Raw genomic sequence first — 24,559 nt, forward strand, 5'->3', positions numbered from 1 at the left:
CAACATTGGGACTCTTGACTACTTTTCCACTACTCAAAATGAGCTAAATGCTTTCTGAAATGCATGCCACTGCTGGAACATAGAAGTATTTCATTAATTGGGTAATGCCAGAAGCTCCACCTTTGGCCCAGTGGGGATTCCGAGTGATTTCTTCGCTTACCATGGAAAAAACTAGGCATAGGCAATTTAGACTCACCAAGTGGTTACTCTTTAACAAAGATGGGAGCCTCTTTAGAACTCCCTGATGCATGTGGTTGTTTACAATATCACATCCTATATAATAATTCTCACCATCAACGTTCTAAAGTAGCTGCCCGTGTTCGTGGCTCCTGAGCTAGGCTACGAAGCCAGGTTGACGTGACTCACAGCTGATTCCCAGGCAGGGGGAGGTACTCCTCCCCCTGCCTGGGAATCAGCTGTGAGTGTGCTGCTCCCTGCAACACAAGCGCGGCACCGCAGACAATCCCCCCTCAGTGCATCAACCCCCCCCCCTCGGCACATCACCCAAGCCCCTCCCCCCAAACACATCAACACCCCCCCCCCGGGCACCACCCAAGTCCCTCCCCCCCCCAAGCACATCAACCCCCCCCCCCCTGCCAGTTCAAGACCCCAACTCCCTCCCTCCGATTTGCATGACCAGCAGGAAAAAGGAGGTGATGGTGCCGTTGTATAAGTCTCTGGTGAGGCCTCATTTGGAGTACTGCGTGCAGTTCTGGAGGCCGCACCTACGGAAAGATATAAACAGGATGGAGTCAGTCCAGAAGGTGGCAACGAAATTAGTAAGCGGTCTTGAATACAAAAATTATAGGGACAGGCTTATGAACCTCAACATGTATTTGCTGGAAGAGAGGAGGGAGAGAGGAGACAATGATAGAGACGTTTAAATATCTCAAGGGCATTTATGTACAGGAAGAGAGCCTTTTTCAAGTGAAGGAGAGCTCTGGAATGAGGGGGCACATGACAAAGATAAGAGGGAATAGTCTTAGGAGTAACCTAAGGAAGTATTATTTCACAGAAGGGGGGGTGGATGTAGAGAGAGATGTGAAACCAGGGGCTCAAGGCAGGGAGAGGGAGAAAAGTTGGACATGAAGGTGGAGAAGAGAAGAGGAAAGGAGAGATGCACAAGCGGGGGAGGGGAGAAAGAGGGAAGATGGATCCAGGGAGAGAAGATAGACAATGGATGGTAGGGAAGAGAAAGGGGAAAATGCTGCACAATGGGGGAGGGGAGAGAGATGGGAAAGGAAGATGCTGGTGGTGGGAAGTAAAAGGGATAGAGAAATATCAGGCTACGAGGGTGAGCAGGGTAGAAAGAGGGAACAGATGCTGGGCTGGAAGGGTGGAGGGAGGGAGACACTGGGAATGGTGGAAAGCATGGGGGAGAGGCCCAGGGAGTGCAGATGGCAAGGAAAAAATGAGAGAATAGTGATCACAGGGGGTAGAAATATGGTAATGGCATGTAGATTGGCGTACGCCTTGTAGCGCTATAGAAATGCTAAATAGTAGTAGTAGTAGAAGATCGAAGATAGAAGGGAATGGAAGGCTGAGAAGGAGAGAGATGGGGAATGGGAGAGCTAGTGGGTGAAAGGAGATGGAAATGTGATAGATATCTGAAAAGTAAAAAGGAGGAAAAGATTTAGAAAGAGGATGAAATTTGAGTGTACAGAGGCAGAAAAGAAAAAAAGAAAGGAAAGAGCTAAAATAGGATCAATATTTCAGATGTAGGTGTAGTGAGGAAATGAAACGACAGGAGAAAAAAGACAAATGGACAACCACTTGAAGAATTAACAGAATACAGACAGAAATTGGAACCAACATGATGGAAAAATAAAATGTCCAGACAATAAAGGTAGGAAAATCATTTTACTTTGAATATTTTAAATGGAATATGTTAACTTTGGGAAATGTGCATAGCGGATGTCTTTTTATTGTGTTAAGTACAAAAGGAAATGCGCTTTTGTTTTGGGTTTTTTTTCTCTCCAGTGTTGCAGTACATGCTGAGGTTCACAGTTCAATTTTGTCTATATATTTTTATTTCTAATTTGAGAGTCTGTCAGTGTGACTTTAACTGCAGATGAGGAGATTAGAGAGGAGAGGGAATTAGGGGAGGGGCTTTATTTTCTGGCCTGGTCACCAGCATGGCTAACGGCAGCCCTGACCCTTGCTGTAGCTAGTGGGGATTCCCAAGCCCTACTAGCTGGGGTCTCTTCTGAAGCTGGCCAGAGATGCCTTCTACTGAGCTTGGCAGAGGGGGGCAGCATCCTGGAGCCACTGACAACTAAGAATGTATGGGGTGCTTGCAACAGTGGCTCGAGGAGTTGCTGCTGCCTACTGGGCTTGGTGGAGAGGAGTTCTGGCCATCTTTACTGGAGGCCTTCAGCTGACAGAGATTGGGAATCCTCATCTGAAAAAGTACTTATATTTTGAATTGGGAAGTGCTGGGGAAGAGAGAAAAATTTGTGCCCACCCACTTTGTGCTCAGGCCCACCCAAAATTGGCTGTCTGGCTACGCCACTGGTATAGCATGATGATAGATGATGTTATATTGTTACTACTATTACTGTAGGCTGTGGGAGGCTATAAAACTGTTCTTAGTTTATTAGGATCAAATCAGGTTTACTATGTTTGCCATATGTATCTTTCATATATTATCAAACTGACAATAAAAAGATTTCGCCTAAAGATCTTCTCTATGTATGTAGGAACCATGTGATTTCCTTTAGACTAGTGCAGAGATTCTTCCAGAACTTTCTAATTAAAGCTTTAGAATATGCACTGTCAAGAACACTGGGTCATTAGTTCACAGGTATCATGAACTTGAAGAAAATGCGTGCAATGAACTACCATACTGTCAAGGTCCTGACAGCCAAAAAAGCAAACATTTTCAACACTTCACATTTCTGTGTTTAAAAATTAACAGCTGTACCAGATGTTGCCTCTCATCATGGTTTTGTTTACTTGTGTGTGTTAGGATTATGGATTTTTGTTTAAAGTCATTGGACTGGTTTTGTGTTTACATCTGTGACAAGACTTGGAGCTGGGAAATTCTAAGTAGCCTTTCCCTGTTCCAAACTCTCAAGAGTTTGGGAGTGGGCATAAAAAAAACTGCGCCTCTGAATTCAAGGACTTTTCTTTCCTGACTGCATATTGCTGCCACTGGACAGGGAAAAACCTCAAAAAACATAGTATTTCTCATTTTAAGTCTCTCTTTGTTGCTTGAGCACCCACAACAGTCCTTTAACTGTACTTTTTTTCCTGCAACCCCCCAGGGGCGTAGCCAGACACCCAATTTTGGGTAGGCCTGGGCCCAAGATGGGTGGGCAGAAGAACCCCACCCAGTCCTACAGGTGATTTGGTCTCTCCTTCTCTTGCCTGCATGCCATATGGTCTCAAACATCCCCCCTCTCCGGCATACCTTTTAAATAGCAGATTTTCACTGGCAGTGAGAAGCAAATAATACACACTGGTCATGTTGGCCCTACAGCCTTCCCACTGCTGCAACTTCCTGTTTCCACATAGGCGGGAATACGTCAGAGGAAAGGCTATGGGGCCGGTGTGAGCAGTATGCATCAGTCGCTGCTTGCTGCAGGTGAAGATCTGCTATTTACAAGGTATGCAGGAGGGACAGTTGTTGGGAGTTTTCAGCTAGTGGGGCTTCGGAATCCCTGCCAACCACATCATAGATGTGCTGCTACTGGGTGGGCCTGGGCCCACCCTTGGCTACGCCACTGCAACCCCCATCGTCCTGATAGAAAGTGAGCTTATTTTGCTATTTTTAACCCTTCACCTAAAATCTTGGGGAAAGGAAACTTCTGGGGCACAATGCAGCAATTGAGAGATAGCTAACAACTAAATCACAGAGAGATGACGAGACCATAACAGAAAAGCCAGGAGGAAATGAGTCACAACAGTACATTTAAACGATACATTTTTGATTTTCGAGAGTTTCAAGCTATTTGTATTTTAAAATCATGTTAAATGGTTTTAGGTTTAATACATGTGGAAAAAAGTGGGGTATAAATGTGCATAAATAAATAAATAACTGCCACCAGCTGCATTACTTTATTATATCTGCACTATTTTTCTTTCTGCCACAATTATCAAATGCTTTTTTTTTGCTGTTGGGGGGGTGGGGGGGGGGGGGGGTGGGAAGGGGAATAGAGATACTATATACTCCGAGGCCAATATTCAACAGGACAGGCAGAGTATAATTTGAAATGTCTAATTTAGACTGTTTTAAATTAAATATATATTCAGCAGCACTATCCTTTAGGTAGCCCCACTGAGTCCTTCCCCATGTTTAAACTTGTACAGCGCTGCGTAACCCTGGCAGCGCTATAGAAATGCTAAGTAGTAGTAGTATACGAGTACAAACTCATAAGCACATAATCTGGTATATCTGCCATACTGGGACAGACCAAAGATCCATCAAGCCCAGCATCCTGTTTCCAACAGTGGCCAATCCAAGTTACAAGTACCTGGTCACATATGAGCCTTCTTAGCTTCCAGTGGCTGAATACATGGAAAGAATCACAAAGAAAATACAAAAATGAGATAAAAAAATCCAAACGGAATTACTATAAAGCACAAGTTGGAACTGACTTCAAGGACATGAAGAAATTACACAAACTACTGGAGAAACTACTAGACACCAAACCAGTTACCATATCAAATACAGACATTCCACCTTACCAACATACGCAAAACCATGTCTCATGAAAACATTAACCTTGATACCTTCCTTGATGAACTAGACCCACACTCTGGAGAATATCCAGCAGATCGGTCTTGGTCAAACTTCACCCAGACTACAGACGAAATAGTTGCACAGGTAACCAGAAAACTGTCATCTGCTCATTGTCAACTCGATGCATGTTCCAACTATTTCATGAAATCACCACCTAACCGATTCATTGCAGATCTTACATCCCATCTAAACTACATGTTCCAACAAGGCTTATTCCCCAAGGTCAAAAGCAACGTTTTACTTACAACATTACCAAAAGACACCAAGAAGAAATCAAATGATATCACCAACTATCGTCCTGTGGCATCCATCCCACTGACAACCAAATTGATGGAAAGTATTGTAGACAAACAACTCACGGAGTATATCGACAAATTCTCAATACGTCATGAATCACAATCCGGTTTCAGACCCCTCCATAGTACAGAAACTGTACTGGTATCTCTCCTTGCCAAATTCAAGCAAGACATTGAACTAGGTAAAAACATTCTCCTACTTTAATTCGACATGTCTAGCGCATTCAATATGGTACACCACAATATACTACTAAGTATACTCGACAGGATAGGAATCGGAGGGAATATACTCAAATGGATCAAGAGGTTCCTAACCACAAAGTCATATCAAGTAAAGTCAAACTCCAACATCTCTCCACCCTGGTAAACCGACTGCGGAGTACCTCAGGGATCACCTCTCTCACCCATCCTTTTCAACCTAATGATGACCCCCTTAGCCAAGTCTCTTTTCAATCAAGGCCTTAACCCTTTTCTGTATGCTGATGTCACAATATACATACCTTTCAAATCGAACCTTTCAGAAATCACCAATATAATAAAAACAACAGCCTAAGCCTAATGGATACCTGGGCTATGACATTCAAACTAAAACTCAATAGAGAAAAAACACACTGCCTTATTCTTTCATCTCAACATTTTACAAACTACCCCACAGCCACACATACCCTGGAACACACTCTTCCAATCTCAGATAACCTGAAAATCCTCGGCATTATTATTGACAGCAACCTAACGCTAAAGAACCAAGCCACCGCCATTACAAAGAAAATGTTCAACACAATGTGGAAACTCAAACGGGTAAAACAATTCTTCCCGAGGGAAACTTTTCGCAACATGATTCAAACAATGGTATTAACACATGTCGATTACGGCAATGGAGTATATGCGGGTTGCAGAGAACAAATCCTAAGGAGACTACAGACAGCTCAGAATACGGCAGCCAGGCTTATCTATGGAAAATCTAAATCTGAAAGCGCAAAACCCCTCCGAGAAAAACTACACTGGCTACCAATAAAGGAACGTATCGCTTTCAAGATTTGTACCTTTTGCTCACAGAATAATATGTGGTCTAGCTGAATCACCCCAAACTATTTACCGATACTTCTTTACTGTACTTGTCAATGTAACAGTACCCCTATACTGTATTTGTTCACACCAGGGTCTGCAACCACCTCTCCGGAAATATGTAAGCTACTTTGAGCCTACTAATAAGTGGGAAAAGGTGGGATACAAATGTAACAAATAAATAAATATTGCTGCTCTCATGCATAATTAAAATGTGTCACCAGCACTGCTCCTGAACACCACAAATCCCACCCCCTTTTCAGCTGCATAAGTATTTATAAATAGGGAACTATTATGCCCAGCAGACATTGTGGTCAGAAAAAATACCGAGGCAGGTTTTCACACTAAGTGTGGATCCTGTTCATTTTGTGACATTATGATTGAAAGTGACAGTTTTTGCAATCCACCAGATGGTAAAATATACAAATTCAGATATTTCACCACATGTAAAACTGATCACGTGATATATTTTCTCAAATGTCCGTGTGAAAAATTATATATTGGCAAGACCGACAGAAGTTTAAAAACGAGACTGAGTGAACACAAGTCCTGTATTAATTCTTTAAAATGTGGAGCTCCTTTAGTTTCTCACTGTAAAGAATTCAAGCACAATTTTGAACATTTCCAATGTACAGTGATAGATCATGTGGCGGCCCACATCAGAGGTGGAGATCGGAGCAAACTGTTACTTCAGGCAGAACAAAGATGGATCCACAGACTACAGACTTTGGAACCTCGCGGTTTGAATTCAATTATACAATGGGGAGCATTCTTATAAATGTAATGAGGATGCTCGATCTTTTTGTATTAGATTGGGATGATACCTTCTATGAGGATTCACGACCCTTTTGTTATAGATGTGGAAGATATACATTGTTTGAGACAGCTTTTTATAGATATTTTCATATTGGTAGTATAGGGTATTTAATGGCCCTTTAAATTTATTAACAAAGTAGACTACGTGGCAGTTAATTATTGGATTAAGTTATCTATACGTCACATGACGCTCTAGTCAGTGATAGGGTAAAGTTTTCTTTAATTTCACATTGAAGTCAGGTGAGGACGCCAAACATTCTTTCCAGAAGATACGATTCTCGTTTGAAAACCATTGCTAATATAGGTAAAACGACATGATGTGCTTTTGAGGGATTATTACAATATAAATTTAAATTTACAATAACTTGAGTCAGTAATTTTTAATAGATTCGTTTATGCTTATTCAGACCTTCTCTTGTTTTGATTTATTGACAGCGATTACGGCGCGTTGTTCCACTAAATAGCGGGTTCCCTGATGAAGATATACGAAACGGGACCGTAGGAACCAATGCATTTATTCATTTTTTGGATCCAGCGCCTTGATAGAGATAATGCAACATTGAACGCTTAAATAAGAACGACATCGTTCCATAATTCTGGATAAGATAAGTGATTGTGCTTTGATATATTTTTGATATCGCTATTTTTTGATATAATTTTGATATTATCACAGGGTTTCAGTCTAATTAGACACGCACACACATTGATATATAAAAATTAAAAAACAATTGAGGGTTTTTAAGTCTATGATGACTTTTTCTATGTGCTACACAATGAACATTCATGTGTAATAATAGCCATAGCAGTTGAGACTTTTCCCTCATTTGCAACACAATATCTGCTTTACAGACATTGAGATTATCTAGTACAGCCAGCAGAGAATCTGTTATGCAATTTTAAGTATTTATAAAGCCAGCTGCCTCAATTTATTTTGTAAAGCACTTAAGCGATCGGCACCAGCTGCATATACGCTTTTTAATTGTGATGGGTCTAACTTTTGGAACAGCCTAGTACTTACAGCAGCAGGCTGATAACACGGAAGCCAGGGTTCACATCCTACTTCTTTTACAGATGTTCCAAGAAATGTGCTCCTCCATTACCTCAGGTACAAATTTAGATCATAGGCCCTATGGAGCAGGGTAAATTTGCTACTGAAACTTAACTAGCCTTGAGTTAGTGTTTAGAAAGAAAGTCAGTTAAATCTAAATCCAAGCCCCACCCTATCTCAGCCACCAATTTCCCTAAAATTCACAGTTCAAACTTGGGCTGTCTGCAAAAAGTACTCCCTCCCAGCCTCTTTAGGGCCCAAAGCTTTCCTTTTCCAGGGGGTGTGCATTTGTTGCTATTTTGCCTGTTGCAGTCAAAATGGCATGGACTGCTGTGTGAGCTGGAGCTGCATAATTTTCCAGCAGGAGGTAAGTGTGTTGGGAACAGGGAATTTTCATGCTTGTGATCTGTATTACTATTTTTATGACACTTCTCTTTCAGTTTATTTCCCTTGTTTGGCCAGCAGATGGTGTCTGACCTCTGCATTATAGAAGTAGCAAAGTGTTTACTTCTTAGCTTACCTTACCCTGAGGAAAAGAGAAAAGCCCTTGAGGGAAAGTATTCTGCAGTGCCACTAGCCAAATACCCTCAGTGTTAATGCTCTGCGCCTGATTGGCCCTGAAGTGCAAGATCCAGCCAGAATGTGCTGGAATTCCCCAGTCTCAGAGTGGGAGTGTGGAGAGTGAAGACCTCTGCACTGAGAGCCTGTTCAAATCTTATAAGCAGTTATTTTTCCTGAACTCCCCAGGTACTGCTTAGGTAGTAAGACAGTGTTTAGTTTTAATATTGATTTCTGTTATTTTTACTTCTTATTATTTGCTAACTTTTCCACCATTCTTTTTTCTGATAAGCCTATTATCTGTTGTCCTGGACTGACTCAGAATCCTGGTAGTTTCTGCCCTCGGTCTGTGAGTGTTTTCTAGGAACTGGGGGATCCCTGGGATTGTGGCCCCAGCATCCTTAGAAACCACAGGGGAATTAACTTGCTGGTGGGAGACTCAACCAGAGGCAAGCGGAACCCAGAGCAGTGGGTAGAGTGTATCCCCAGTATAGAAGCACGTTTTTAGGTACAGGCGGACCTGAACAGTGCTGGGTTGGTTCCTTTAGGTGGCTGCAAGTTTAGCCTCAGATGGGTGCTAGGCATTACGTGACAATATGCACCTCTCCTTATGCTTTAGAGGGGTACATCGAATCAGGGAAATCCTGGGGGTTATATGGGCTTTTGACAATTCTAGGCAGCCTGTTCAGTGGTGAAATAGGGGAATGGGATTAGAAGTGCAAGTCAGCTTGTTGTTCTGTTATGATGATGGGGACTCAGTATCTGGGTGACCTTATCATGTGGGACATGTCATACTGCACCCGGGGGGGGGGGGGGGGGGGGGAGGGTGCGCATCGGCGATCCACCCTAGGTGGCAGCCGACCTAGGAATGTCACTGGTCGAACTCCCCATTCAAGTTATCACCATAAGAATCCAAAGGGCTTGGCTTGTGAACTGAAAGACACAAGAACCGAACCTTGAACAGAGTCATCCAGGTCCCGATCATGATCATGCATATTTTACAGGTGGGTAAACACACAGGCAGGCCTTACGTGTATGTAAAACTTACAGAATACTGTAATTACACAAGTGTAAGTTACACAACTGTCTCCAGAATTTAGGCACTCCTCTAGCTGGCATAAGCACTTCTGCTTTATTTATAGGTACTTATCTAAGCTATTAGTACTACTACTACTACTTAACATTTCTAGAGCGCTACTAGGGTTACGCAGCGCTGTACAAAATAAACAAAGAAGGACGGTACCTGCTCAAAGGAGCTTACAATCTAAAGAACGAAATGTCAAGTTGGGCAGTCTAGATTTCCTGGGTTGAGGTGTAGAGGTTAGGTGCCAAAGACGACGTTGAAGAGGTGGGCTTTAAGCAGAGATTTGAAGATGGGCAGGGAGGGGGCTTGGCGTATGGCCTCGGGGAGTTTGTTCCACGCGTTGGGTGAGGCGAGACAGAAAGGGCGGAGCCTGGAGTTGGCGGTGGTGGAGAAGGGTACTGAAAGGAGGGATTTGTCTTGAGAGCGGAGGTTACGGGTAGGAACGTAAGGGGAGATGAGGGTTGAGAGGTAAAGAGGGGCTGCAGATCGAGTACATTTGTAGTGAGGCAGCCTGGGCAAAGAAATCATATTAATTTGGTGTTTAACTTTTCAGTCCTGCAAGTGGAAGAATGCCATCTGGGTTTAATTACTCAGAAGTCTAGCTTTTGCTAGACTAGAGGTTAGAAAGGTCAGTGAGAAATGAAACTTTCTTTGTCCCTTTTTGAGTGATGGATTGTTAAGGCTAGTTCATATTTACCACATCTGGATGCCATTCAATCTCGAGTGGATCAGCAAGCAAGGCATACTGCAGTTTTAAAAAGATTAGGCTAACGCTGTTTAGAAGGAGATAGTGTAGGTTTAAATAATTCTAGATGATTTAGATTTTGTCTTATAAGGAATTCTGATTTCTGCTTATTTTAGAATATGTTTTATTCTGTTTAATTAATAAGTTCTATTTCTATGTAGAATATCTTTTCAATTCAGTGTTACATCAGTGTCTGACTTTCAAGTGAGCTTTGTCTGCAGTTTAAGAGGTCATCATCTGGTTTGAATTATCCACAGTCCTAGCTAGGTGAAAGAGGTCAGGAAAAGTCAAGTCATCTCCTTGATGAATTATAACTAAATGTAGGACTGGTCTTCTGAAAGTAATAACAAACCATGTCTGTGTGCCATTAAGCAAGATTAGCCCCTCAATGAACCCATATGACTGGGAATATGAGAATTTAATAATAAAATGCAGGATATAGGTGCCACATTGTCTAGTTTGAGAGGCCCCAGGTCATAGGTCAGTTTAGGAAATATCTGAAACCTATGTAACTGATATTTTTAAGTAATGTGTAAGTAATAATTAGTTCAAGACAGGGTAATCAATCTATTCTTTACCATCTGGTGAGAAAGGGGGGCTAGAGAGGTGTAGGACCCTATATAATTGAGAGCAGAAGCAGCTTACGTTAGAAGAAGAGAAGGAGCTGAGACGAGAGAGAGAAGACACAGAGAGCTGAAGATAAAGAGAGAGCTAGAGCTGATGTCCTACTTTGTTTGCTGGCAAATAGAGAAGATTTCTCTCTCATTCTGGTGTGTGGTGTTTGACTCCTGAAGTACCACAGATTCTGCTAACAATAGTGGTAATTCCTGCAACAGTAGGTTAGTAGCAGAAGCTTGAATTGAATGCAGTACCTGATCGGAAGCCAATGAAGTGACTTGAGGAGAGGGGTGATATGAGTGTATCAGTTCAGGCGGAAGATAAGATGTGCAGCAGAGTTCTTAACGGACTGAAGGGGGGATAGTTGGCTAAGTGGGAGACCAGTGAGGAGTAGGTTGCAGTAGTCAAGGCGAGAGGTAACGAGAGCGTGGATGAGAGTTCGGGTGGTGTGCTCAGAGAGGAAAGGGCGGATTTTGCTAATGTTATAGAGGAAGAAGCGACAGGTCTTGGCTATCTGTTGGATATGCGCAGAGAAGGAGAGGGAGGAGTCGAAGATGACACCGAGGTTGCAGGCAGATGAGACGGGGACGATGAGGGTGTTATCAACCGAAATAGAGAGTGGAGGTAGAGGGGAAGTGGGTTTGGGTGGGAAGACAAGAAGTTCGTTCTTGGCCATGTTCAGTTTCAGGTGGCGGTTGGACATCCATGCAGCAATATCGGATAAGCAGGCTATAAGAAACTATTAGGCTAGTTTCTTATAAAGTAGATACCTCCTACCAGGTGTCCAGTTACAGAACTGTCCACCACATGGAGTAATCTGAAGTTCTGCTACCCATGTGGCTGGTCCTACTCTTAAAGCAAGCTTTTCATGTATCTTTTTAATACCTTTAGCTTTGCTGTCCACCTCATCGCCTGGTAAACCCAATCTCTTCTTCCCAAAATTGGGTCCTAATGGTTTCAAAGAAGTTCTTCGTGATTTCTCACTTTTCTTGCTAGCAAACAGCAAGGATGAGGACAAGGATTCTGAAGATGATGGAACACCATATTCTGCCAATGTGTCAATGCTATTTCCAGTTAGCCAGTTAAAAGAATTTCTTCCTCCTAGAAAAGAATAGACACATTAAACATCTTATCAAAACAATCTAGCTTCATTTACCAACTAAGATTACATTTTACCTGGACAACTGTTCAAAACTTGCCAAGCAGTACACTGTACAGTAACAGTAACTAAATATTCATAGCTGCTCCTAAGGAATTCCTACAGAATTACACAACTCAAAATAATTCCCCATTTTATACAGATCACTCCTTGTAGCCTTGGGCATGTACTTAACCGTCCACTGTCTCAGTATGAACTGGATGCAAGCCCACAGGGGATGGGAAAATATTTACTGTACCTGAATGCAACATACTTCAACTTCTATTGAAAAAGTGTGAGCTAAACTCCAAAAAACATCAGGGTTACTGAGAGAAAATTCTGACAATAAAACTTTTCTGCACACTGTACAATAATATTCTTGATTATTTAATGAATAATTTGATATGAAAGATGAGTTGAAAAGCCTTTAATCCAATAGATGAAGCATCCATAAAAATATTTAGGGCACAGACCACCAAAGATTTTTGGCTGTGTGGACTACTTAATAGCCTTCAAAAAGTTCAGGAACCCGCTCCCCCAGTTCACCCCACCACTCTTCCCAGACCCCTCCCCTCAGTGCCAAGCCTGGCATCACTAGCCCTCTAAACCCCTTCCTCTTATTTTCTCCAACAGGCCTCTCTCTCTCCTCCTCCCTCATCCAGTCCCCATCAGTCTGTCTCTCATGCCACTTTCTATCAGTTTGTCTCCCTCCCCAATCTACCCAGTCAGTCCCTACCAGTCCCTCCATTTCCCATTATCAATTCCATCAGCCTCTCTTATTTTCTCCAACCCCAGCAGTCTCTCTCTCTCTGTGTCCCACCAGTCTCCTTCTCTCCCTCTAACTAGTCCCTACCGTTACCATTTCTCTCTCTTCTCACCTATGGAAGCTGGATTGCTGTCCCCAGGCCTGCTTCCAGCCTTCACAGCTGCCTCTGATCATGGCCCCACTTAAGTAGCTGCTTCTGCCTCTGTTCTACTCAGCCGCCTCTGATTCCATCTTCATGCCTGCAACACTGTCTTCCGCACCCCTTCAGCCACTGATGCTGCTCCTACCACCCCACAGCCACTGTTGATCCAACCTCTACAGTGGGCTTCATGTTCTGTTCACAAGGATTACAGCAACATGAAAAGACTTTTCTCTTCTGTGTGCTGCAGATCCCTGTGATGGTCTCATGGACACAAGAGGTCTGTGGAACATATAAGGTTGGGGACCTGTTGATTTAAGGTAACATACCTTTTGGCTAATCTACATATTACACTAACTTAAGCAGTAGCTGAACAGATAAAAATTGGATTAGAAGGGAAGTGCTGAAGGAGACTGGAATGAGGATCACTAATATTTTTGGCTAGAGTCATCTACTGTTCTGAGACCTATAATTCTTGAGGACCTTTGGGCTTATTTTTGCTTTTAGTCAAAGGTGTGAAGGAATCCATCATTTTTATGGGTAACAGACTTATTTGACAACAGGGCTATGAAGGGTGTAAAAGAGAAGTCCAAAAGTCATGCACAATCTTTTTGTGCTTTAGTCCTAGAGTAAAGAACCAATTTAAATTACATTTACTCTTCAAGTTACACTAAACAGCATTTTCAACTCTTGTTAAAAGCAGCCTATGAGATCATTTGGAGAAGAAAAAAAAGAAACAAATCACACACACTATCATCCCTATCAAGAGTCCCCTGCCATGTCCTGAAAATTTGGGGTGAATAAGAAACTGAACACAAAATGTATTAAAGGGACTCAGACAACAATCTCACATAACTTATTTTCTTTTGGAAATAAGTAGCTAAACGAGCAGCTGAACTTACCAATGTTCTGAGTGGGTGTGAACTCATACTGCTGTTGGGTAGCCCTTACTTGACCACCCAGTGAGCTCTGAGCTGGAAAAGATCCTTCTTGTGATCTGTACCTACTGGCACTCAGGGAAGCCTGAGTCTCTACAAACATTGGTGTGAGAACTGTACTGTGATAGCGCCAGTTGGAATCAATAGTATAATCCTACAAATGAAAAAGCTTGGTAAGTGTGCTGAAATCTGTTTGTTGATAAGAGAGAATGAACGGTATTTAATATTACAATGGACACAGACTAGCCTCGCTACTTCACCTGAAATTTGCATTCTGAGAGTGCATGCTCAAACATCTCTCTGGTGTAATCTGGGCTTTTGCTGGTCATTTCGAGCAGGAAGTTTGTGGCTAAACTCAAATAGTGGCTCTCTATCTTGGGGGAGTAAAAGGAGTTTAGCAGAGCTAACATTCGATCAGTGGTGACAACTGGTAACCTAGTTTCATCACTCCAAAAATTCCTAACGGTCAGTCTGTAAAAAGAAGAAACAAAGTGAATTCAGGAATCAAGAACTCTTGATCATTTGGTAAGACTCTCCCTACCATAACAATTAGGATACATTAAAAATGATTATATGAGTTAACATGTAATATACTGATAGCAAAGTTATTTTCATAGACAGACTTTTTTTCTATTCTACTAACACGCAAAGCTTGTGTTTATGTACTCTGACAATGTGGTAGAAATGCCTATTGATGTCAGCATATATGTTTAAAAAACAAAGACTACTACACTTCACATATTCGTGAGGGCTGAGAATAGATGGAACGGGATCATGACTTGTGTGTGTATTTTATAATGCACACACATATGTACCCATTCTTATCAGCACATACACTCATAAAATTACTCATGCAGAGGGGCAGGTATACCTTTCTTCGGGAGCTTTCAGATAGGCTATTTTATAAAGGTATATTGGTGCGTATGTTGGTCTTTATAAAAGAAGTAATAGACTAAGAAGCCATCTCTCTCAATCACACAGTTTCTCTTAGCCGCTGTTTTCATCTCCTCCTGTCCTCTAGAGGAAGGGTGGTCTTCCATTTGTAACAGAATAGGCATTTTCTGAACTATGGCACAAAGCAGCTGATTAAAAGATGTAGTTTACTATTACCAGGAACACTGGGAGGCAGAAAAGCTCTGCTAGTTTGGTTTCTTCTCTGCTGCATTATTTTGACTGTAGAAGTGAATGAGAACACTTTATTATGTTTTTATACTATTTATTAACTGTTCAGCATCACGGCCAATTTATACGACCACATATAAGATGCCATCATTAAGTCTGCCCGTACCACTGGAAAGCTTAATTTTAATTCAGCAATAACAGATTTTTTTTTTTATGGCAGTGGTTTCTTTTCACTGATGACCAATACAATACAGGGATAAATTTAAAACTATCTCTGATCTACACAAAGCAGAATATCTGTGGTTGACTAAAAGGAATGATTAACCTGAATTTCACCCCAAATCTTGGAGGTTCCAATACCAATCAAAAACATAACTGCATTAGGTCTCTCAATGGACAGCAAACTGACTTTTGCTTCACATATTTCCACTATAACAAAGTGACATTCATTATATTTATTATTTCAGAAGTGGGACAAACATCCTTATGCATACATTTATTTGTTCAGCAACAAAGACTATGGAAATCTCTTCTAAAGTGTCATTGAAAGCATATTACATAAAAGATTGCAATCCATTTCGAATACAGCTATTAGGATTCTTTAGCAAGCAAGTCAATTTGCATTTTATTCCATTACTCATAGATTATCATTGGTTATCTATTATATACAGGATTAGGTATAAAATTGTCTTTATTTTTAAAATTCTATCTACTAATAAGCCATAAGATCTGTTTGATCTACTGCTTTCTTTTCAGTCAGAACAGACTGTGTGATCCTCTGAGAAGGAAACTGTTTTTTTGGCTATATTTATTCATTCTTATATCCCACAATTATCCAAAAACAAATTTTGGCTCAATTTGGCTTACAGTTAACACGAGAAATTACAGCAATGTTCTACAATTACAAGCAGTATAAAACATCAGTAACATGTATAATTAACCATAATATTTCTTGAAAAGGTAGGTTTTTTATTCTTTTCTGAACGGAAGATAGTTTGTAATGCTTCTTGTGTCCTTGGGAATATGGCTCCTTCCTTTGTTGACCTAACCATTAAAAGGCAGAAAAATGAACTAAACTGACCATTTCAATTGTCATTCTGTTCCATTTTATAGCCAAAATTTAACAATTATGGAAACAGGATGAGGGCACAGAATTCTGATGGATTTCTGTTGAAATCAAGTGTCACATTTCTCTGCCTTTGTGGCTCTTGCTGGTCAGAAGGATGCAGTTCTCTCTCTAATAGGAGTATGATAAACACTACTGATTTCCTAACTTCTGATAACATTATAAAAATACTGGCACTTTTCAGATCACGATAACTATTAGTGCTCATTTGCTCAATACAGACATCTTTATATTGATACATACTGTAGTCCAGCATTTTCGTCTATCAGTCCTTGAAGCAATACATCATTTGCACGACTAAATACTTCTTGGGAATCATCATTCGCTTGGCTTTCTGGATCTCTGATATAAAAAAAGAAAAAGAAGGTCACCTGTTAGAAATTTCATGCTTAACTGACAGACATTCTACATATGCCCAGAGTTCTATTACACAAAAGGATTATTAAAGTAATGGTCAGAAATTAAGCATCAGTTAAGAGTTCAGGAGCAGCAATCATGAAATCATTTTTCACAAAAAGGGTAGTGGATGCCTGGAAGGCTTAAAAAAGCTGAAGGCTTAAAAGCCCAAAATGCTTTTTTACTTTGTTTCAGGCAAAAAACCTCTATAAAGTACATTTGCTTCTATAACTGTATTCATAATTATAGCAAACTGTTTAGCAAAATAATGCTTGTACTTAACTTTGCATTCAAGTCTGATTCTTCCTCAGTATAGACCAAGATTGACAATGACCAGCATTTCAATTGCTGTGTCAGAGTCACCAGGTCCAAATTAATAGCGCTCTTCTTGAGTGTTGCTAAGGTGGGAGGCAATCTGCTATAATTATGAAGACAGTTAGTGTGATGAAGTAAAAAAGCATTTTGGGCTTTTAAGTCTTGAGTTTTTTTTTAAGCCTATTGTGGCTTGAGATCTTTCCTCCATTTTTTGAAGAGATTTAAGAGTGATATGCTGTTTGTTCACGATTGTTTAATGATCCCTTACTTTGTTTTTTTTGTTGATTGCAATTGTGGGACCCTTATCCCGTTTTTGGCTTTATAACTATTTCATAGCACAGAATTAGAATATTTTAAGTACAAACATGCTTCTGTCCACCTTTCCCTTACTAGATTATTGTTTGTGTTTACTCAGGGAGAGAATGTAATTTCAGAAGCTTGTACATATTTCTACATTATTCTTATTTTGATCCAACAAAAAAAAAAAAAAACCCATAATTTGAAAAGTATCCTGTTTTCTTCAGGACTGATATGGTTATTAGCAAATCTGCATTACAATGTCCTGAAAAGTATTTTCTGTAACTTTTGTCACTTGACTTGAAACTGTACCTGTAGTTGTCGTAGATCCACATTAAGATGTCATACATTCGTTCTCTGCACATTGGTGATGGATGAGAGCTAAATGTTACTACTGTGTTCAAAAGTTCTCCGAGTTCCATCGGTTTAAGTTTAGGTAGCATCTTGTATATTATATCTAGACAAACCTTCTGTCTGTCATCATCCCTTAAAAAGGAAAACAAAGTAATGATTAGAGATTTACATTTATACTCATGTGCAACATATCTCTTTAAATAAAAAGCAACTTGAATATAGAACTTCTCATGAAAAGATTTCACATTTTTTTTCCACTTCCACTTTTTTTTTTAAATTTAATATTTGCCAATTAATACTCTCAGACCTGATCGGGTGTGCCATGAAAATGTCACCACTGCCTCCAGCTCAGGTCCAGACCAGCACTAAGGCTCTGCACCAAGGGACACCAGCAATAATTTTTAAAACACATAGGAGTTCCTTTCTGAGCCATAGTCAGTCATCCATGCCTCTCTTTCCTAGTTACAGCATGAACCCTGAAGGATTGGGAACGAAGAAGCAGCCTTCAGGGAATGGATAGAATGGCTCTGTTTTGTGCAGTTGACATTGCGACTCCTTTGAGTCCTTCCAGCCCTTGTATTATTCCTAGGTTGTGTACAAAATGAAGAGCTTGCTTGGAGCACTGTGTGCAACTTTCTGAGGGGCTGATGTAGTAACGTGGGTGAATCTCTTCATAAAGGCAGCCCAAAACCCACAGCAGAAAATAATTTTCTATTTTCTAACACTCGCTGGGCAGTTACCATGCAGGTAACGCGTGAGCCCTTACTGCTAAGCAGTGGCGTCGCGAGGGCAGCTGTCACCCGGGGCGGGTTGCCGCTGCGCACCCCCCCCCCCCGGGTGCAGCGCAACGCACCCTCCCCCCTCCGTAGCGCAACACCCCCCCCGCCCCGCCCGCGAGAACATACCTGGAAGGCGGTGAGAGGCGGGTGGGAGGGCCAATCCGCCGAGATCACGCCGCTGGGGGGATGTCGGCGCCTCGCTGGTTCCTTGCTCTCTGTGCCCTGGAAGTAACCTGTTCTGGGGCAGAGAGAGCAAGGAACCAGCGAGGCGCCGACACCCCCGAGCGGCGTGCACCTGGGGCGGACCGCCCCACCGCCCCCCCCCCTTCCTACGCCACTGCTGCTAAGTCAATGGGTGGAGTTAAAGGTTCAGGCTGTAAATAGACGCGTGCTGGTTTAAATTTTGCTGCATGTCCATTTCCTGGCCAAAACACCCCCCTTATTTATAGACAAGGTGGAAAAATGGTCCAGCGCATATCCAAGACAGGCGCCCACACTACCACAGGCCACTTTTTGGCGCACCTTTGTAAAAGGGTCCCTGAATAAAATAAATATGACAAGATGGACATGTTTCTCACAGGAAAACATTTAAACCATATAATCAAACAAACATGTCCAATATTTGCACAGAGAAAAAGGATTATGAAAGAGGGTGGGCGTGTTGTGGGCGTGAGATGGGCAGTGGTATATGATGCACATTTTTTTTGCGATAATGGACAGTAAAATGATTTCCTTAAGCTGAAAAAAAATGTCGTGAATTAAACCTGCTTTAAATGCAACTAGCTCTTTCGACCCGTTTGTGATTTTGCTGAGTTGGAGAGATGGAATTGTTGGTGTGTGAAAAAAGTGTCGAGTTGCCGAGTGGTCTGTTACCTTTGTTTGTTTGCCCCTGTCTGAACCTGTTTTCACCCTCATTTCCTTCCTTACTCTGTGTCTCATCTCCTCCTTGCCAACATGTGCCAGACCCCCCAAGCCACACCCATCCTTTGCTCTGTATCTCACTCTCTTCCCCCACCATTGTCCCCAAACCTCTACACCTCCCATTCAATCCCCTACCTGCTTGTCTTCTGTCTCTTATTGTTCCTCTGTTTACTCACTCCCAGTTTGTCACTGTGCTTTGTGTTGTTGCTGTGAGAGGACTGTTTGTTGGTTCTAGGTCTCACTGGGTGCAGTAGGTGGAGGAGTGCACAGTGGTGTTACTGGGCCTAGTGGGTTGCATCTGTGGTGCTGGGACACCTGCACGTCAATCACCGATGTGTTGTATGCTATTGTGGCTGACTCTTTGCTGGATGTGAAAGAGTTTGGAGGACAGGCACAGGAGGAGATAACCCAAACCCTAAAGTATTCAGGCCCAGGACCAGCTTCATGGACCTCACTGACCAGCAATGCCTTACTAGCTACCACTTTGATAAGGTTGCTATACAGCACTTCTGTGACCATCTACAACCCCTCCTCCAGGCCAGGACATGCAGGAAAAATCCAGTGCCAGTCCACCTTAAGGTCACCTTTTTGCCACTGGCACTTTTCAGACAGTGCTAGCAGTTAATGCGGGCCTCACCCAGACAGCCATTTCAAACTGTCTGCCCAGTTCCTCAATGCCTTCCTCAACCATCCTTCTGGCCACCTCTGCTAGGACCCCCTTGAGAAAGGAATGTTACATACCGTATGGTGGGAAACCTAGGTTTGGGGGCATCTATCTGTGATATAATTAGGCTAGCTGGCTTGGGGCCCTTACAGATGCCAGTGGCTGCACATCACCCCTTGACTCCTGGGCATGCTCTTGGGCTGAGGAGGGAAATGGATACGCATAGGCAGTAGTTTCTCTAAGGAGGGGTTTGTGTGCCACTATCATGTAGAGGTTTGGAGGGTCCCCAGTTTGGGCCTTGAGTGATGTTTCACAAGGCAGAATACCTAACTTTGGACCTCATAATGCTATATTCAATCAATGTGGGGGTCTGGCCCATGCAAGGTCATCCATTTGGGTGACAACTTGCACTCTCACAGCCCTTTGTGGTCAGTGTACTGTCCTTGCACGTGATGCACGTGGGAAGGAGGAACCTGAATTATGGCTATGTCATGCAAGGTTCCGCTTTAGGAGTTACGGACCGAGAAAGGGATCTGGGAGTCATCGTGGATAGAACGTTGAAATCTTCCGCTCAATGTGCTGCGGCGGCTAAGAAGGTGAACAGAATGTTGAGTATTATTAGAAAAGGGATGGAAAACAAGCATGAAGATGTTATAATGCCGTTATATCACTCCATGGTGCGACCACACCTGGAGTATTGTGTTCAGTTCTGGTCGCCTCATCTCAAAAAAGATATAAAGGAATTGGAGAAGGTGCAGAGAAGGGCGACGAAAATGATAAAAGGGATGGGACGACTACCTTATGAGGAGAGGTTAAGACGGCTAGGACTCTTTAGCCTGGAGAAAAGGCGGCTGAGGGGTGATATGATAGAGGTCTACAAAATAATGAGTGGGGTAGAGCGGACAGATGTGAAGCGTTTGTTTACGCTTTCTAACAATAATAGAACTAGGGGACACAAGATGAAATTAGAATGTGGTAGGTTTAAAACAAATTGGAGAAAGTTTTTCTTTACTCAGCGTGTGGTTAGACTCTGGAACTCATTGCCGGAGAAGGTAGTGACGGCAGCTGGCCTTGCTGAGTTTAAAGGGGGTCTGGACATATTTCTGAAGGAAAAGTACATTGATCGTTATTACATTTTGGGGTTTTGCCAGGTTCTTGGGGCCTGGATTGGCCGCTGTCGGAGACAGAGTGCTGGGTTTGATGGACCTTTGGTCTTTTCCCAGCGTGGCAGTGCTTATGTACATGCTCCTTTGTCAGGTATGTGTTTGGCATAGGAGTTAAGGCTGTGGGCCTTCGGTGCTGAAGATGTGGGTTTGATTCCCACTGTGGGTCTTTGTGGTTGCAGTTTCATTTACACTGCTATAGCTGCTGCAATGTGCTTGGTGGCTGTGTATGACACGCTGGCTACATTTCTTTTGATCACAGGAAGGTGCTATCCAACATCCTTTTCTCCCTCACCCCTTCCTTTCCATGTCACCTCATAGGATTGGGTTAGGCTGCAGCACATTCTAATTGATACGGGAGTTGTGGGTACACTTTAATGAGGGTAGCTTGATCCAGGACAGAGCTGTTATAGTGGTGCAATGTCACTGGAACATACGTCGAGTCCTGAGGCGCTCCCTCATACGCCAGATGAAGCCTGAGTCTTCCCACCATATTTTTCTGTACTAGTGCCTGAGTGCCTCAAGGTCCCTGTGGATGTTGAATCATCTACAAAACACAAGTTGGTGGAGACGGGGTTCAGGTGACACGCCTTCTTGGTGTCCCATACACAATTTTTGTTGGCCATGTTGTGCAATGCTTCTCACATAGCCTGTGACAGATGGCTATAGCCATATGGGGGTGGGGGAGGTGCTGAAAGGGGGTATGCAGTACACAGGCACAGGTGCTGTATGAGCTGAGGTGACCATGAGAACAGGGGGTGGCATGATGGGTTTTCTGTGGATCATGTGCACTGTTGCTGAGACACAGGGATGGGCAGTGGGGTAAAGCAGAAGTGCCTTTGGATGGCTCAATGTACTTTAGTGAGCTGCTGCCAACGTTCCTATCAGTATGTAGGCATGGGGCAGGATGCTAATGCTGGCGCTGAGAAGGGAGGGGGGTCCACCTATGTGCAGCCTCTCATTTCTGCATTGAATGGTTAAGTGGAAGAACCCCCATAATTAATTGTCATTGGATGTTCTGGACATTCTAATTTCACCAATATTTTGTTATTCTTTCTTATGAAAAATCAATCTAACATGTGTTGCAATAAAGGGCCCTCACTGTGTGTGACCCTGCCTACGTGTGGTGCTTGCACGAGTGGTGGTGCTGTGATCCTGGGGGGGAGGGGGGGGGGGGCAATGCTTCACACTCATCTTTCCATACTGCCTCTAAATCAATCTCCATAAGATGCTGTGGGGTGGCAGGTGGTGACATTTGAACATTTATCTCCTACGGATGAGGCACAGGAGAACCAGGAGCTCTGTCTCTGGCACCACAAAATTAGGCTCCCTGTGTAGAAAGATGACCAAGCACACTGAGGAACGCTCCTCCACATATAGAAGGTATAAATGCAAGTTTGCCACGTGAACGGAACATGCTGCCATTGTTGCAGACATTTTCTCGACGTGGGGACCAGTACCACCATTGCACATTTTGCATAGCGCATTTCCGACTGGCGGAGAGGTTTATCTCAAAATGTCTATGACGTTTGCAGTGCGTCCTCTAAGCATTTTTCTTGTAAATTTTTGAATATCGGAACACGTTTATTTATCTCTTCTATTATGGACTCATGTTTTTAAACATTTTCCTGTAAATGTTTATTTCAACATTTGAACGTCATATCAAAAATGTCCCTTATAGTCATCAAGATAGATATCAGTAAATAAAAGATGGACATGAAAAAATCAGCTCCGAAATACACAAAGACTATTTGGTTATCACCTGTGGCTCATGATCTGATTGAAATCTTTACTCTTCAACTGGATGTAAAGATCAGGTATCTCCTCTGCACGGCACATCACCACCTCCAAACAGTAGGTCTTTAGTACTCCATGAAGTTTGGGTAACAGGAAGAGGACCACAGTCATAAACCTTTAATTGACAACAAAGGGTATTTGCAGGTTAAATTTTCAAAGGCATGGAGCACAATTATTTTATCAAGGCAGACAGGGCACATTACTCCAGGAAAAGCAGATGCACACATTTACATCTCCTCTAAGGCAGGGTTAATTGTATGTGTATATGTGGTTCTAGATCAGTTCCCACCCACCAATTCCCATCTGGACAATTCCCACCTAGGACAATTACCACTGAACCAATTCCCACCACATCAGGGAGCACAGTTTGTTGTGTGTGTGTGTGTGGGGGGGGGGGGGAATGCTCCCCCACACACCTCCAAACTACACCCTGCCTGCCACTAAAGGAAAATGTAGGCAGAGGGAAAAAAAAGATTTAAAATGCTCTGATTATGAATAACAAATTACTACTCTACCTATGAAAAGTTATTTTGTTATTATACTCCCTCCTTGTACACCCGTCTGCTGCACAAACAAAACGGTGCTAGGTGTCCCTATAATCAGCCCCTCAAAATGACACACAGATTAAGAATTATAAAAAAAATACTACTCTACCTATGAAAAGTTATTCTGCTATTATACTTCCTCTATGTACATCCTTCTGCTGCACAAATGATCCTGTCAGCGACGCCCCCAATCCTCCCTGTCAGTCTGAAATGTGAAGCACCCACCAGGACTTAAGAGAATTCACTCGGAAAACAAAAACATGATACAAGAATGAAAACAAAGGTGAAAAAAAAGGATAGGGAGGGTGGGAAATAAAGTCCTGGGTGTTGGGGGGGGGGGGGGGGGGGGAACTGTCCAGGTGGCTACTCGCCAGATACCATATATGTGTGTACATGCAGTAAGAATAGGCGCATATGCGCATTTTATAAAACAGGTGCAGGTACATTCATCCCAACTCTCTTTACCTATTCTCCATCCCGTACATGCTTACAAGTAAACATCGCATAAAATCATAAAATCAGGAGCTATGTTTCTATGTGCCTGTTTTGCGCTCATTACACTTTCAGGCTTATTCTCGAAAGAGAAGGACGCCCATCTTTCGACACAAATCAGAAGATGGGCATCCTTCTCACAGGGTCGTCCAAATCGGTATAATGGAAAGCCGATTTTGGACATCCCCAACTGCTTTCCGTCGCAGGGACAGCCAAACTTCACAGGGGTGTGTCGGAGGCGTAGTGAAGGCGGGACTTGGGCGTGCCTAACACATGGACGTCCTCAACCCATAATGGAAAAAAAAAGGGCGTCCCTGATGAGCACTTGGACGACTTTACCTGGTCCTGTTTTTCTTACGACCAAGGTACAAAAAGATGCCCAAACTGACCAGATGACCACTGGAGAGAATCGGGGATGACCTCCCCTTACTCACCCAGTAGTCACCATCCCCCTCCCACCCTCAAAAAATATCTTTCAAAATATTTTTTGCCAGCCTCAAATGTCATACTCAGGTCCATCACAGCAGTATGCAGGTCCCTGGAGCAGTTTTAGTGGATGCAGTGCACTTCAGGCAGGCGGACCGAGGCCCATCCACCCCACACCTGTTACCCTTGTGGTGGTAAATGTGAGCC

General features: G+C 42.7%; 1 protein-coding gene across 1 annotated transcript in view; it reads right to left on the bottom strand.

Annotated features, from left to right (window-relative positions):
* Positions 1 to 24,559, bottom strand: part of PRKDC (protein kinase, DNA-activated, catalytic subunit) — a 490,177-nt gene that overhangs the window by 209,698 nt on the left and 255,920 nt on the right. The window contains exons 54-59 of the mRNA XM_030214157.1: positions 22,855 to 23,004; positions 17,524 to 17,697; positions 16,447 to 16,545; positions 14,216 to 14,426; positions 13,920 to 14,109; positions 11,860 to 12,075 (exon numbers count right to left, since the gene is read on the bottom strand). Of these exons, the coding sequence (XP_030070017.1) occupies positions 11,860 to 12,075; positions 13,920 to 14,109; positions 14,216 to 14,426; positions 16,447 to 16,545; positions 17,524 to 17,697; positions 22,855 to 23,004 (1,040 nt within the window). The remainder of the gene's footprint in view (positions 1 to 11,859; positions 12,076 to 13,919; positions 14,110 to 14,215; positions 14,427 to 16,446; positions 16,546 to 17,523; positions 17,698 to 22,854; positions 23,005 to 24,559) is intronic.

Source organism: Microcaecilia unicolor, chromosome 1, assembly GCF_901765095.1.
Source record: "Microcaecilia unicolor chromosome 1, aMicUni1.1, whole genome shotgun sequence".
Lineage (NCBI taxonomy): Eukaryota > Metazoa > Chordata > Amphibia > Gymnophiona > Siphonopidae > Microcaecilia > Microcaecilia unicolor.